Genomic DNA, 14,448 nt, shown 5'->3' with positions numbered 1-14,448 from the left:
GTACATTTATCAAAGAACGCGGTACAAAAATTGTAAAGAAACAAAATATTATATTGTATGCTAAATCTTATCTTATATAATATATATATATATATATATATATATATATATATAATTGGAATCTCGGAATCGATAATCGATAAACTGAAAAATATGACTCTTCCTGACATCTATTGGCGAATAATAATACTATTTTGTTAGAATTAAATTAATTGTTTTAAAAGCAACTAATTGTTTTAACGACCAGCAGATGGATTATTAAGTAACATGAAGTCAATGAGTGTTTGCTATACCGAGCAAAGCTCGGTCATCCAGGTACTATAATATTATATTGTAATATGTATTATACGTCGCCATATATTTATGTATAATTGTATATATGGCGACGTACGCTTGTTGTGACAAACAAGATACGGTGTCATATCGTTTTGGTTACCTCAAAACGCATCAATGTAGCATTCGACGATTTGTCTATGTCAAGCGAAGTTGCGTTCTGAATTGTTATGGCGTCGAAGCGTCGACGGCATTACACGCAATAGAAATTTGTTGTGCCGTCTCTAAATTAAACGTCTCCTTTCAACAGTTTCGCGGGCTTAGTGGTGTTCAGCGACGTGGCGGTGACGCGGCGCTACTCGGCGTGTAACGCGTCGCTGGGCCTGGCGGAGTGTCTCGACGGCAGCTGCTACCCCGCCGACAAGCGCTGCGACCTCGTGCCCGATTGTAGCGACCGCACCGACGAGGCCAACTGTGAGTACAGACAGACAGAAACAATAATTTTGACAAAAAACGACTTCAAGAATTAGTAATTCCTTATCATGGGACCACCTTTGAAGTATCCTCTTTCAAACAGAAAAAGGCTCATCAAAATCGGTTCATAAACAGCGAAGTTATCTGCAAATAAACAAACAAAAAATACAATAAACGGTCAAAATAAGAAACCTCCAATGGTCCATTAAACATCTTGGTATTACCACAAATATTCGCATTTTTATAAGCGGCTACTACCCGTTTTCTTATGTATTTTCACATGAGTTTATAATATATTTCGCAGTGTTTTGGATCATTTAATATTTTGTCTTCAACAAATATCATTCAAAATATATATCCATCCAGTGTTGCTCGTCTATCCATCCTAACAAACTTTTACATTTATAATAGCAACAATCTAACATCATAATTTTCCGCAGGCGACCACTCCGATCCCGAAGCTCTACGTCAGTTCCGCCGCTTCCGCTTCAGTCGTGTGCGTCGTCAGTACGACAACGTGTGGCTGTGGCGCGACGTGAACATCGGCCCGCACGGCCGCTACGTGTTCACCGTGCCCGTGCCCGCCGCGCCCGCGCAGTGGACGCTGTCAGCGTTCAGCGTGTCGCCCAGCTACGGGCTGGCGCTGCTGCCCAAGCCTGTCCAGGTTAGTGATATCCGGAAGGCCAGATCCTCAAGCGCTACGTCAGCTTTAGATTCAGTCGCATGCGTTGACAGTGACGACAGCGTCCGCGTGCATTGGTCGTACGACAACGTGCGCGTGCGTAGCCGTACGCCAACGTGTTCGTGCGTCGTCAGTACGAAACGTGCGCGTGTGGCTATAAATAACAAAGATCTGAAAAATTTCGGTGTCTATACTTTCTGTATAGTTGTATTTATTTTTCTAAATTGATTTTCGAGTCGGGTCAGGACTCAGGGTTGTAGTATGTCAAACTAAGCCGACAGATCTCCGCTAAAATTGACGTCACACAACCCGGTCTAATATAATTTGTTACATACCTGGGCCCGTACCACGAAACGGTTTTGAGACTTAAACAATCGTACGAGAATGCTGCGTCCTACTCTAACAAACGTGAAATGACGTTGTTAGAGTAGGACGCGGCATTCTCGTCCGATTGTTTGAGTCTCAATACGGTTTCGTAGTAGGCCTACTGATTGCTACACTGTAAATGTATTTTTTGCTCAAACGTGTCATATTACAGTACGTGGGCATCCTCCCGTTTTTCACGGTGGTGGAGGGTCCGGCGCGGTGTCGTCAGGGCGAGCAGCTCGGCCTCCGCGTTGCCGTGTTCAACTACGAGCCGCGGGCGGTGGAAGCGGTGCTCGTGCTGGCCGCCTCCCCAGACTACAAGTTCGTGCATGTGGAGGAGAATGGCATTGTGAGTAACAGCTTCTACATATTCAAATTTAGATATTGTCGCAACGTATTACTAAGTTTGCTGTCGTTTTCTGTATTTTTTTTATTTTGCCATTTTTTTTTAAATTTCACGCTCAAGTTATGAATATTCAATAATCACAGCCTTCTATCACGTCCGCTAATATAATTATTGCAAACGAGGCAAACATATTTTTAATTTTTGGTTTGAAGTGTCAATAATTCATGTAATACTACCAAGGCATACTTTAAGTTGGTTGTCATACTCGGGTCGATCATACTAACTTTTGTTGCCCTACAACTTTAAACTGGAGCTATATATTTTGATTGGTCCAATGTGTGAGACTTATCTTTCTATACTGTATTGTATTCCGATGATAATAAGGTTTATATTACCAGGTCCGGTCGTACAACCCGCGCACGTCGTTCGGCGAGCACCAATTCTTCGTGTACATACCGGCGGGCGACGCCACCACGGTACATATCCCGGTCGTGCCCGCGCGCCTCGGCGAAGTTACCGTCACCGTGCACGCCAGCACGCTGCAGGGACGACACACGGTCACGCACACCGTCATGGTTGAGGTACGTCATACGTAACTAGAGTGCTTAAAGTCGTCACTGGCCATATGGACATAGGATAATAATAATATCTGTGGACACTGCTGTGCTTCACACCACGTCAGTCTGGCCCCGTGCTAAGTACCTGAAGGACTTATGTTACGGGTACCAGACAACGGAAATATATTTAATACTTTTATACTATACATATATTTAAGATTTTTATTTTATGATACACATATTTAATACACATCCATGACCTAGGAACTTTTTAAAACTTTTTTGTTCCGTCGGCGGGATTCAAACTCGTGACCCCCGGCTTGAGCTACCAACAGCCCAGCAACTGAGCCACAGAGATCGTCAATAAGGATAGATAATAATGGATAAAAAGAAATTTTGGAAAAGGTATTTTTTTACTTGCGTAACCATTTAATGCCACCTTCAATCTACAAGATAGTTTAAAAACTAAGATAGCAATGTTTTGACAAGTTTTTTTTCTTTTCTTTGTTTACTATAATCTGTCTCCTGAGTATATGGTTATAGTTAAGGTATTTTTTTTTTTGACAAGTAGCGTTAGGCCTTGTTAATATAGACATAAAATAAGCTTACATCATTGACATAATATTGTCAAACTGGGTTACAAAACATAATTTTATAAAAAAAGTATTTTATGTGTTCAAATAACTTATGCCTTCGCATCCGCCAAGAACTTTTTCTTTACTTTATAAAAGTATTTTTAAACTCCACTTTTTATTTCAGTCTGATGGTCTACCTCAACACCGTCATCAATCTGTGCTCCTCGATCTGTCAACGCGCGCGTACGTGTTCCAATACATGCACGTGAACGTGACGGAAACGCCCATCATACCGTACGGCGTCGACCGCTACTACGTGTTCGGTTCGAACCGCGCGCGGCTGTCCGTTGTCGGCGATGTCGTCGGACCCTTATTCCCGGATATGCCGATCAATGCGACCAGCTTGTTAGATTTGCCTATGGTAAGTTAGATAGATTAATGTAGCATTATTTGTTTCTACTGTTATGAGATATGGCAGGAACGTTGATTGAAAATTTTGAATGTCACTATAAAGTTTGTGTCGTGTCTCAAGGTCTTGGCGACAGTTGCTAAAGTAGTCTTAAGTTTGAAGGATTCAACTGATATGATGACATTTGAACATGAAACCTCTTGAAACGCCCAACAGTGAAGCATGTCCATCCATCGGAATTAATGTGTTAGAATGCAATAAAAAACACATTTTCTTTTTTGTTTACAACAAAAACTGTTAACCTTCCTAAAATTATCTACACGGCGGGTGGCCTAATTATCCAAAGCGTTTGTTTTCCTCTGATGACATTTATAAAGTGACTGATCAAAGACAGCACATCCTATATGTATGCTAATAATCTTCCTATTACAGGACTCAGCGGAACAGAACATGTTCAGTTTCGCCGCCAACATGTATATGACGCTATACATGCGGCTGATCAACCAGCGCAACCGCACGCTGGAGCACGGCGCCTTCTACCACATGAACGTGCTGTACCAGCGGCAGCTGTCCTTCATGAAGCCCGACGGGTCGTTCGGCCTGTTCAGGAACGACTGGTGAGTGACTGTGCTGTACTACAGCATGTATACCGGAGGAAATTGATTCCTAGGCAGTTGACAAACCTACGTCGTTTGGTCGGCTTATGTCAATTCAATGTTAGCTTTGATCGGTCGGCTGGGTTTGACATAAAACGACCAAACTACATAGGTCCCATCGACCTAGGAATCAACTTCTCTGATAGTACATATATGTCGCTATACATGCGGCTGATCAACTATACCAATAGAGAGGCCGCGAGCACCCACCCAGCCCGCTGACTGTTCCCTCACCAAAGGGATCTAAAAGTCCAATAATGCGCATTACCCTTCCTTTTTTGCCGAGCTTATTTAAAGATAGATGGTTAACTATCGGAACTGCAGAATGGTTTTATTCTTTTACTAATGTTGACTTAACATTATTTTGCTAATGGTTTGTATTTGTTTATTAGGAATCAATCAGCGTCTAGCGTGTGGCTGACGTCGTTCTGCGCCAAGATATTCCAAGACGCGTCCTTCAACGAGTGGGAGAACTTCATTTATATTGATCCCGAGGTAAGTTATATAATTTTGCGACATTTGTTCAATGAAGAACGCTCACGAAGTTCAAAAACATAAATGATTCGTAGCCAGGAATATCCTATTCTTTAGCGCTTTTGATAGGCTTATATCGAAGATACAACTTGGTTGAGCAGTTAAACTCTTGTCAAAACACATGAGAAACTGAGCAATAAGCGTTGCATGTGATAAATCCCATACACTTTTGTTTTTCGAGCCTTAATAAGCGGCATCTTGGTTTAAGGTTCTTAATATCTAACTCATCTAACCTTTATGACACAGGTGATATCTATGGCGGTGTCGTGGGTACTAGAACACCAGATGCCGGAGGGCGCGTTTTACGAGGTCACGTGGCTCCCCAACAGAAACGACAACAGCACCATCAGCGTGCCCATGGACAGCCAGCTGTATCGTGAAGCCGCGCATCAGTTGCACGGACAGCAGGTGAGCTGGCAACGCCGCACAATTAGAGCTGGCAACGTCGCACATCGAAGCTTGCAACGTCGCACAGTAGAGCTGGCAATGTCGATAGGACAACGGCCACGTCTTGCTTGTTCTTAAAGCAGTGAGCAGTGATTTGCGGAACTGCAATATTTCTGAGTACGGACAGCTTGCTTATAAATCAAAATCATCAAAATATGTATTTCTAAATAGGTTAACAAAGTCAACACTTTTAGAACGTCGTGTCTACATGAGGCCTACCACCGGTTCGGGAACTACCCCGCCGAGCCGACCTTTTACCAAAAAGGTGGAAAATAACAATGATAGCTTTTAAACTAATTTACACTAACCCCCTTACTAATAAACGCTGTATAAGCTTTGAATAGTTATACAGTGTTTTGTAGTCTTTAATCCAATTAAAAATGTCACTTGTGTGACAGGAACAAAACACTGTATAACTATTCAAAGCTTATACAACGTTTATTAGTAAGGGGGTTTGTGTGTAAGTATAATTGGCAAAGCCGCAGTCAGCTAAGACATCTTCGTTTTATCTCTTTTCCGCTGCAATATTGTTTCACAAAATTTCTAACCATATTGTTGTTCACAGGTCAACAATTCGATTCTACTGCAACGAAACATAACGCTGACGGCGCAGGTTGTGATAACTCTGGAAACTGTCAAGAATCTCAAAGATATCGGAAATAGAGAGGTAAGGAAGCGGTAAATGTAATATAATTTGACAATCTAGCATGTTAATCCTATAATTTTTTTAAGTCAGTAAAAAATGCGCGCTTAAGCCCCAATTTCACCAACGTCTGTTAGTGTTAACAGCTTGTTAAAATGTCATGTCTTCTCTTTTTATTCATTAGAAAAACGAAAGCGTTTTAATTAATAATTCGAGCATTAACTTTAACGGTCGTTGGTGAAATTGGCTCTAAAGTTTGTACTTTGTAAGCAATGTTGCAAAGGTATTTCGCAAAAGTTGTATGGTCGTGCGAACTCACCAGTCGTTCCTTCAGAAGCATACGTTGTTGTGTTATTTAGATCTCATATAGACTTGCAGCTCAATTCAATTTCTTTATTTGCAACTTGCGTTTTTAAAGATGTTCCAGCATCACAAGCAAGTGGTATCGTATGACAATAGTATCACAGGCTCTTGAGTTTATGTAATTGCTAACAATAATCTCGTTCATCAGGGTCTGAGCGCACGGGTGTCGCACGCCCAAACGCGTGGCATAGCGTGGCTGGAGCGACATCTGCAACTGCTGCTGGAGTTCGGCGAGCCGTACGCGCTCGCGCTGGTGGCGTACGCGCTGTCCTACAGCAAGGCGCCGTCAGCTGAACACGCCTACCGCCTGCTCAAGCGACGCCAGCGGTCTGAAGGTGCGTACATACTGACGTATACACATATCAAACGCGCGGCATAGCGTGGCTGGAGCGACATCTACAACTGCTGCTGGAGTTCGGCGAGCCGTACGCGATCGCGCTGGTGGCGTACGCGCTGTCGTACAGCAAGGCGCCGTCAGCTGAACACGCCTACCGCCTGCTCAAACGCCGCCAGCGGTCTGAAGGTGCGTGCACATTGACATATTATTATTACGCTTAAAGATCCACTGCCAAAATGTCATCCAGTATTATGAAATTGAAAAAATATTGTACGTGGGAGAGCCATGCTTCGGCACGAATGGGCCGGCTCTACCGGAGAAATACCACGTTCTCACAGAAAACCGGCGTGAAACAGCGCGTGCGCTGTGTTTCGCCGAGTGAGTGAGTTTACCGGAGGCCCAACCCCCTACCCTATGCCCTTTCCTACCCTCCCCTGTTTCCTTCCCTTCCCATCCCATCCCTACCCTCACCTATTACCCTATTCCCTCTTAAAAGGCCGGCAACGCACCTGCAACTCTTCTGATGCTGCGAGTGTCCATGGGCGACGGAAGTTGCTTTCCATCAGGTGACCCGTTTGCTCGTTTGCCCCCTTATTTCATTAAAAAAACATGAAATTAAATGAGTAAATAAAAAAAGAAAGAAAACCCTCACCCTTGGCCAACAATTATAAGAGAGTTGATGAATTATGTCTAAGCAGGCCCCTAGACCCCAATTTTATTGCGTAATATTGTTGACCGTTTATATTGAACATAGCGCGTCTTCCATCTTACTGTCAAATAAACTTGTCAATAAAATTGAAGCGTGATATTGCACAATACAATTGATCGTCTAGGGTCGGCTAAGAAAACTCATCACATGTGCAACAAACAAAAAATGGATTATTCGATGTGATCACGCGAACGTCGCTCAAAGTTACAATACATGTCTGTTAATTAGGGTGGGTTGCACCAACTTACTTTAACTATAACTTTAAGCGTAACTATAACTTTAACTACAATGCAAAATGTCGAATTTTTGGTTAAAGTTAAAAATGGACGCCATCAAGACGCCATATTTTTACATAACCATAGAGCTCGACAAGGCTTTAAATGCACGTGGCGAAAAAAGGAACTAACGCTGTCATCATACAAAAAAGCCATTTTTGACAGTTCTCCTTTACCAGCAGCGCCCCCCCGCCCGCGTTCTTATAAAGCCTTGGCCCTTGTCGGACCAGCAACGTCTTCTGTCAAATTCTGAGGTCAAAGTTAAGGTTAAAGTTAAATTAGCCTTAACTATAACCATAACTTTGACCATAACTTTAACTACGCCTCTGGCGCAACCCAACCTTATAGTTTGTGCGTTTTATGATGATATGCGTGACACATTATAATTGACAATAGTAGGGAAGTTACCTAACAAAAATTAATCGATAGTTTAAAAATATCGAATCACTTCGTAAAGGAATACCTAACAAAAATTAATCGATAAAAATATCGAATCACTTCGTAAAGGAATTGCAATCGAAATTATCGATTTCGTACTGACATTTCAGTGGTGCCGGCGATTTAAGATGGCCGCCCTTTTTTATCGATTTGATTTCGATTCAACAGAGTCAATCTCTATTGACATAAGTTCCGTATCATGCATATGACATTTTTCAAATGTTTTCAATAATTTTATACTCCTATTTCACAGTTAATATTTATAATTTTTATTAATAAGTTAGCATTTAGCATCTTTTCATTTTTATTCATTTATAATTATAGGAAACATTTGTTTTTGTCGATGGAATATAATTTATTACATTTGATTTTTTTTGTTTTCTTGTAAAAAGAACCCGTAGCAAGGAACATGAAAACTGTCACCCATATCATCTTAGAACGCACAAACTATAGTAGTTAATAATACTGTTACAACTTACAATATACAGGTGGTCTGGTGTACTGGGGCAAGGAGCAGGTGCCGCAGCCGCCGTACAAGATGGAGAACCAGAAGCCGTTCCTGCTGCCGCGGCTGCCGTACAAGCACGACTCCAACAACATCGCCGCCACCGCGTACGCGCTGCTCGCCTGCATGGACCACCAGGTAAAGCTAATCAGTAATGCGTCGTTTGTGTTCAGCACTGTTGGGCAGGATAGAGAGCAGGGAAGTGGGCAGCGCGAGAATGTAGACAGCCACTCGCGCTGCCTCTCGTCATGTCGCTGCCGCTGCCCGACGCGTCAAGTAGAGAGCTGAGAGTAAGCGGCAGTGGCTGAATATAAACGTCCCATAAAGGAGTGAGCACACTGAGACGGGCCGTGCCGGGGCTCAGCGTGGCGGGGCGCATCGCAAAAATCCGCCTCCATACAATTTGTATGGAAGCGGATGCGCGTATCGCACACTGTATCGGGGCGCATCGGCGCGGATTTTTGCTCGGCGGATTTCCGTCAATGCGACACGGCTCGACAAGACCCGCTGCGCCCCGGCAACAGTGTGCTATAGCAAGCGGCGCGCGGATGTGATGCGATGCGGCCCGGCAAGCCTCGGCTCAAAATCCGTCAATGCGTTGCGCGTCGACCCACCCCGGCACAGTGAGCGTTAAAATCCGTCAATGCGATGCGACCCGACCCGGCAATAGTGTGCTATAGCGCATTTTGCGCTGCGCTGCGCCCCGACCCGCCCCGGCACGCGCAGACAAAGTGAGCGCGAACCTTAAACGTGGACTGTGGCGCGCAGCCACTGTACAAGACGAAAAGCTACATTACGTTCTTGCCCCCGTACAAACACTATATCTGTGTAATGTCTATTCCTCCCTCTTTACTAAGTTGCCAACGTCAGAGTGCAAATGCCGCGTGTTGATAGAGTTACGTTATCAGTGAAATATTAAAACTATTAATACATATTGTGTTTTACAGGACAACAACGAGCCGATAGTGATGTGGCTGAACTCGCAGCGTCTCCACGACGGCGGCTGGGCCTCTACACAGGTATGATACACAACTGTAACATAGTTAAAATGTAACATAATTATTTAAAATATACTATATGTTTTAAATAACTAGCGTCCGACACAAAATTAAAATTGTTGTTTTAACCAATGTTTTCCCGCTAGATGTAAGCACGCTTGGCAACGTTTCTGTAAATATTCCGATACGGCGTGTGCAACATGTCGAATTAGTAGCGCCCTCTGCTTTGACCTTTGCGAAATATTTCCTATTTCATTCAGATAGTGTTAATAAAATATTATAGCTATAATTCTATACTATGAACGCTGCCTAATTAATATTATGTTTAGACCATTTTGTGTTTTGTATTAACAAAGTTTGACGTTTCAGGACACATACATAGCACTGCGCGCGCTCATAGAATACACGAACCGCAAGCGACTTCGTGATGTGAGCTCGCTCACCGTGAGCGTGGACGCAGTCGCGCTGCGCGGCACGCACACCGTGCGCCTCGACAACAGCAACCTCGCGGTCATGCGCACCTTAGACGTAAGAACTATCAGAGAAGTTGATTCCGTGGCGGTACCATAAAGTTAATATACCTAGCGGAATAGAGCAACAATCTCGAGCTGTCAAACGAAACCGAAATTGGTTTTCATCTGTGTGAAAAATATGTGTACGTATACACTTACACAACCATGATTGAACATTATTTCTATGAGATTAAATTGTCAACGTGCGGCACGTGCCGACTGGAAAAAAAGAGTGCTGCTGTCATGTGTCACACGTCTCTTTTTTACCACGCAGTGTTACTGATAGTGACATCTCTCTTGCTCAGGCCTTTGTTTCTCTATTCCGCTAGGTATATTAACTTTATGGGCGGTACCCACAATTCGCCTAACAATCCTGCATCGCGCTATCGAAGTTTCGGAGAACGGCAAGATATATACAACGTCTGAAATGACGCCAATGGGCTTCGGCCTGACCGAGCATGCTATCTCGCTCGGTCGGAAGATCTTCTTTTTCGGCCGCCACTCTCATCGTTAAATTCGTTGAAATTCCTAGGCAGATGGCGGACCTAAGTAATTTGGTCGCGTTACGTCAAACATAGCCGACCGATCACAGCTAACATTGAATTGACATAAGCCGACCAAATGTCGTAGGTCTATCAACTGCCTAGGAATCAATCTCCACGACGGTACATTTGGGCACGCCCGTCGTGACGGGTGTGATCGAATAACTAAAGAGGTACCAGTGATAATGAAGAGGAGTGATGAGTGAAATTGACGGGGATTGACAAGTGAAATAAGCTGTTTTTAAATTGATCACATACTGTACAATATAACCATGTATCATAAAAGTCTCTGTGGTGCCAGAAACAATTTTAAATGCGTTGACATAACGCATATTCATATATCTGAATCTTTTTTTAGAGTTTACACAGGATGTTTGGAGGAAAGTTAAAATTAAAACATTAAAAAGTTATTGTCCTTCGTATTTCCATTTAAAGAAATTACCTTCTACTGAACATCTCGTTTAATTTATATACTACATTAAACATATTTTTAACAATTTATTTAGTCTTGTTCTATGCAAATAACCCTATTCCCAACAGATACCGGAAGCGTGGGGTACTGTGAAGGTGTCTGCTCGCGGCGCCGGGTACGCCATCCTCCAACTGTCAGTACAATACAACGTGGACGCGCCGCGCTTCCAAACCCCGCCCCCCGTGCCCGCCTTCGATCTGCGTGCACGTGCGCTCTACCACGGCAGGAATCAGTCGCATATCAGCTATCAGACTTGTGCCAGGTGGGATAAGGGAACATAAGGATATTGGTTACGCATAATATTAGCAAAGTCCTACGAATTATGTTTGTAAACAGTTATTTAGGCTGCATTCCCACCAGAGATGTATTGTGAGGAATGTGTTTTTAAGATCCAATAGCATCGTGATTCGCCGTTCTGAGCGATGTCATGGGAAGCTCACGTCAATGAAGCGATTAACAAATAACAGCTCCCACACCGGTTTCGGTGACGGTGGCCGGTTTCATTAAAACCAGGCCAGGTACGCAGGAGTAATTTTATAGTGCCCAAGTGTGTGCGCAGTACACAAGAACACTCTCTATTCCTTTACTCTCATAACCTTGTGGGACGGACGACCGACACGACTGGCGAGAGATCAGGCGCAGGACCGACTTTTTACATGCCCATCCGACGCATGGATCATCTTACTTATCAGACAATCAGGTGATCAGCCTGCATTGTCCTAACCAAACTTGGAAATAACATGTTTCCAACGCGGGAATCGAACCCACGGCCTCCGAGTCAAGAGCCGCGCTCTGTACCACTAGACCACGGAGGCGTTAAATAAAAAAAAATGAAGCGATTCCATTGGTTCTCTAAAACACATTCCTCGCAACATATCTCTGGTGGAAACACAGTCTTATGATGATTGACAATCAGCTTAGAAACAAAAGAGATTTGTTCGTAAACTGTAGGCCCACTACGAAACGGTTTTGAGACCCAAACAATCTGACGAGAATGCCGCGTCCTGCTCTAACAACGTCATTTCACGTTTGTTAGAGTAGCACGCGGCATTCTCGTACGATTGGAATCTCAAAACGGTTTCATGGTACAAGGCCAGTTTTGAGACTCAAACAATCTGACGAGAATGCCGCGTCCTGCTCTAACAACGTCATTTCACGTTTGTTAGAGTAGGAGGCAACATTCTCGTACGATTGTCTGAGTCTCAAAACCGTTTCGTGGTACAGGCCCTGGTTGAAGTAGCATTGACTTCAGGACTATTTTATTTACTTTATATAGAGCTGATTAAGCATTCGTAAAGAGAATAATTTTTAACCGTTGAATAGTGATACTGATATAAAACAAATGACATATTTTTAGGTTCAAGAGTTTATAGCGAAAGAAAGAGTTTATAAGCGAATAAAAACGTAGCAGGTCTGACTGTGAAGTATATGACTTAAATCTTACTTTTGACCAATAACAGTGCGGCAACTTTTCAAAATTCGAATCAATGTCAACGTATATTTTTAATAACGCCGCCGTTATTTACAGTTGGACACTAGAATCCGAGTCGCCGCGCTCCGGCCTAGCGGTGCTGGAGGTGGCGGTGCCGACGGGCTACATGCTGCAGCAGCAGCGGCTGGACAGCTACGTGCTGGAGCGCCGCGTCTCGCGCCTCCAGCGGGCCAAGTACACGCCCACACGCCTGTACTTCTACTTTGATTACGTGAGTATATATGTATAGCAACATTTTTATTAGTTTACATTCAGCCACTGCCGCTGCTACTCGCGCTGTCGGCAATATTGCCCTGAATACTTCTGCGGCAGTCACGACGCGAGTGAGCGTTTACGCATAGCCCTCTATCAGGCCTGTCGCACTTTCATACAAACGGTGCGAAATCGCCGAGATATTTACCAACTATTCTGGAAAACAACCTAATTTCAACCTTTTGCATTGCGTTTAGCGTTCATAGTACAATAACTGTCTGCCGCCTCGCTTCAATCTGCCAGGGCTGTCAAGCGAGCGGCGGCGCGGCAACCGGGCGGCGAGCGCGCGAGTCGCTCAGCCACAGAATACAAAAGTGCCAGCCTATTGAGACTAGTCCGGTGACCGGACGCTTGCGTTTATCATACCAATTCTCGCGCTGCCCACTTCCCTGCTACACTTCGGCTGAATGTAAACAGCCCATTACGTTGCAGTGCACCGCCAAACCGATTTTGCTGAAATTTGCTATGGAGACACCTTGGGTCCCGGGAAGGGACATAGGATATTTTTCATCCGGGAAAAATGTACAGTTCCCGCGCGATGAACTAATTTTGGCGCAACGGAGTTGCGGGCATTATCTAGTAAACTATACATTCCAATATCAAAATTTATTTTTCTCCCCGCAGCTGGACGTTGAGCCGACGTGCGTGAATTTCACGCTGGAGCGGTGGTTCCCCGTCGCCAACATGTCGCGCTACCTGCCCATCAAGGTCTACGACTACTACGCGCCAGGTATGATCTACTACTGAAACGTCTAATTACAACATGACGTAGTAAATAAAGTTTAATCTGAACAAACCGATTCTAATGTAGTTAGTATAGAAATGCTATAAGTAAGGGCTCCATTGTAACAAAACTATGTGATAATACTTTAGGGTGTATCATAACGGACACATACACAGGGTTAAGGTTGTCATTTTGTTTTGTTTTTTTTTAACTCTCGCTAAAACTCAAGAATGGCTGTATCGGTTGGGCTAATTTTAGTGTTGAAATGTTCGTGGAAGTCCAGGGAAGGCTTATATTAGGAGGAAAGTGATACGGAGTTCACCGAGTCTACTAATTTTAAATTTATTTGCAGAACGCTTCAATGAGACGATGTTCGACGCGCTACCGACGTATTTACTCAACATCTGCGAGGTGTGCGGCTCCTCCCAGTGCCCGTACTGTGCTATATACAACGCCGCGTCCGCTATAGCGCTTACCGCGACTGCCGCGCTGTTAGCTGTAATGCTGATGATTATTAACCACTAAGGACGATCTAGGGGACAATTCTGCTGAAATTTAATTCTACACACGAGTTCTGAGCTGCAAGAATAACTAGACAATTGACAAGGCGTGAAACTGTTTCAGTACCCGTTCTGCGCCTGCTATAGTGCTCACTGCCACTGTCGCGTTACTAGCTGTAGTGCTGATGATTATTAACTACTAAGGATGATCTGGGGGTCAAATCTGACGCCGTTAGCACGAAGGATCCGTGACCAATCCAACCGATTATAGAAATCTTCGCCAATCGCAATCATGGGTATTCACGATGCTTAACAAAAAACCTTTAAGTGCCTTATCACACTGGCGATTAGCGAGCGATTTGAAAGG

At 43.8% G+C, this 14,448-nt stretch overlaps 1 protein-coding gene across 1 annotated transcript in view; it reads left to right on the top strand.

Annotated features, from left to right (window-relative positions):
• The window catches only part of LOC121737466 (CD109 antigen), a 30,502-nt gene extending 16,054 nt beyond the window's left edge, over nt 1–14,448 (top strand). Inside the window, exons 17-33 of the mRNA XM_042129145.1 lie at nt 584–747; nt 1,188–1,411; nt 1,968–2,144; nt 2,540–2,722; nt 3,458–3,694; nt 4,115–4,299; nt 4,731–4,833; nt 5,119–5,280; nt 5,885–5,986; nt 6,474–6,660; nt 8,573–8,727; nt 9,537–9,608; nt 9,957–10,115; nt 11,182–11,375; nt 12,642–12,816; nt 13,482–13,587; nt 13,934–14,448. Coding sequence (XP_041985079.1) covers nt 584–747; nt 1,188–1,411; nt 1,968–2,144; nt 2,540–2,722; nt 3,458–3,694; nt 4,115–4,299; nt 4,731–4,833; nt 5,119–5,280; nt 5,885–5,986; nt 6,474–6,660; nt 8,573–8,727; nt 9,537–9,608; nt 9,957–10,115; nt 11,182–11,375; nt 12,642–12,816; nt 13,482–13,587; nt 13,934–14,106 — 2,758 coding nt within the window. The 3' untranslated portion in view covers nt 14,107–14,448. The remainder of the gene's footprint in view (nt 1–583; nt 748–1,187; nt 1,412–1,967; nt 2,145–2,539; nt 2,723–3,457; nt 3,695–4,114; nt 4,300–4,730; nt 4,834–5,118; nt 5,281–5,884; nt 5,987–6,473; nt 6,661–8,572; nt 8,728–9,536; nt 9,609–9,956; nt 10,116–11,181; nt 11,376–12,641; nt 12,817–13,481; nt 13,588–13,933) is intronic.

This window comes from Aricia agestis, chromosome 20 (assembly GCF_905147365.1).
Source record: "Aricia agestis chromosome 20, ilAriAges1.1, whole genome shotgun sequence".
Classification (NCBI taxonomy): domain Eukaryota; kingdom Metazoa; phylum Arthropoda; class Insecta; order Lepidoptera; family Lycaenidae; genus Aricia; species Aricia agestis.
The sequence above is the reverse complement of the archived record's forward strand: the minus strand, read 5'-3'. Positions and strand labels throughout refer to the sequence as shown.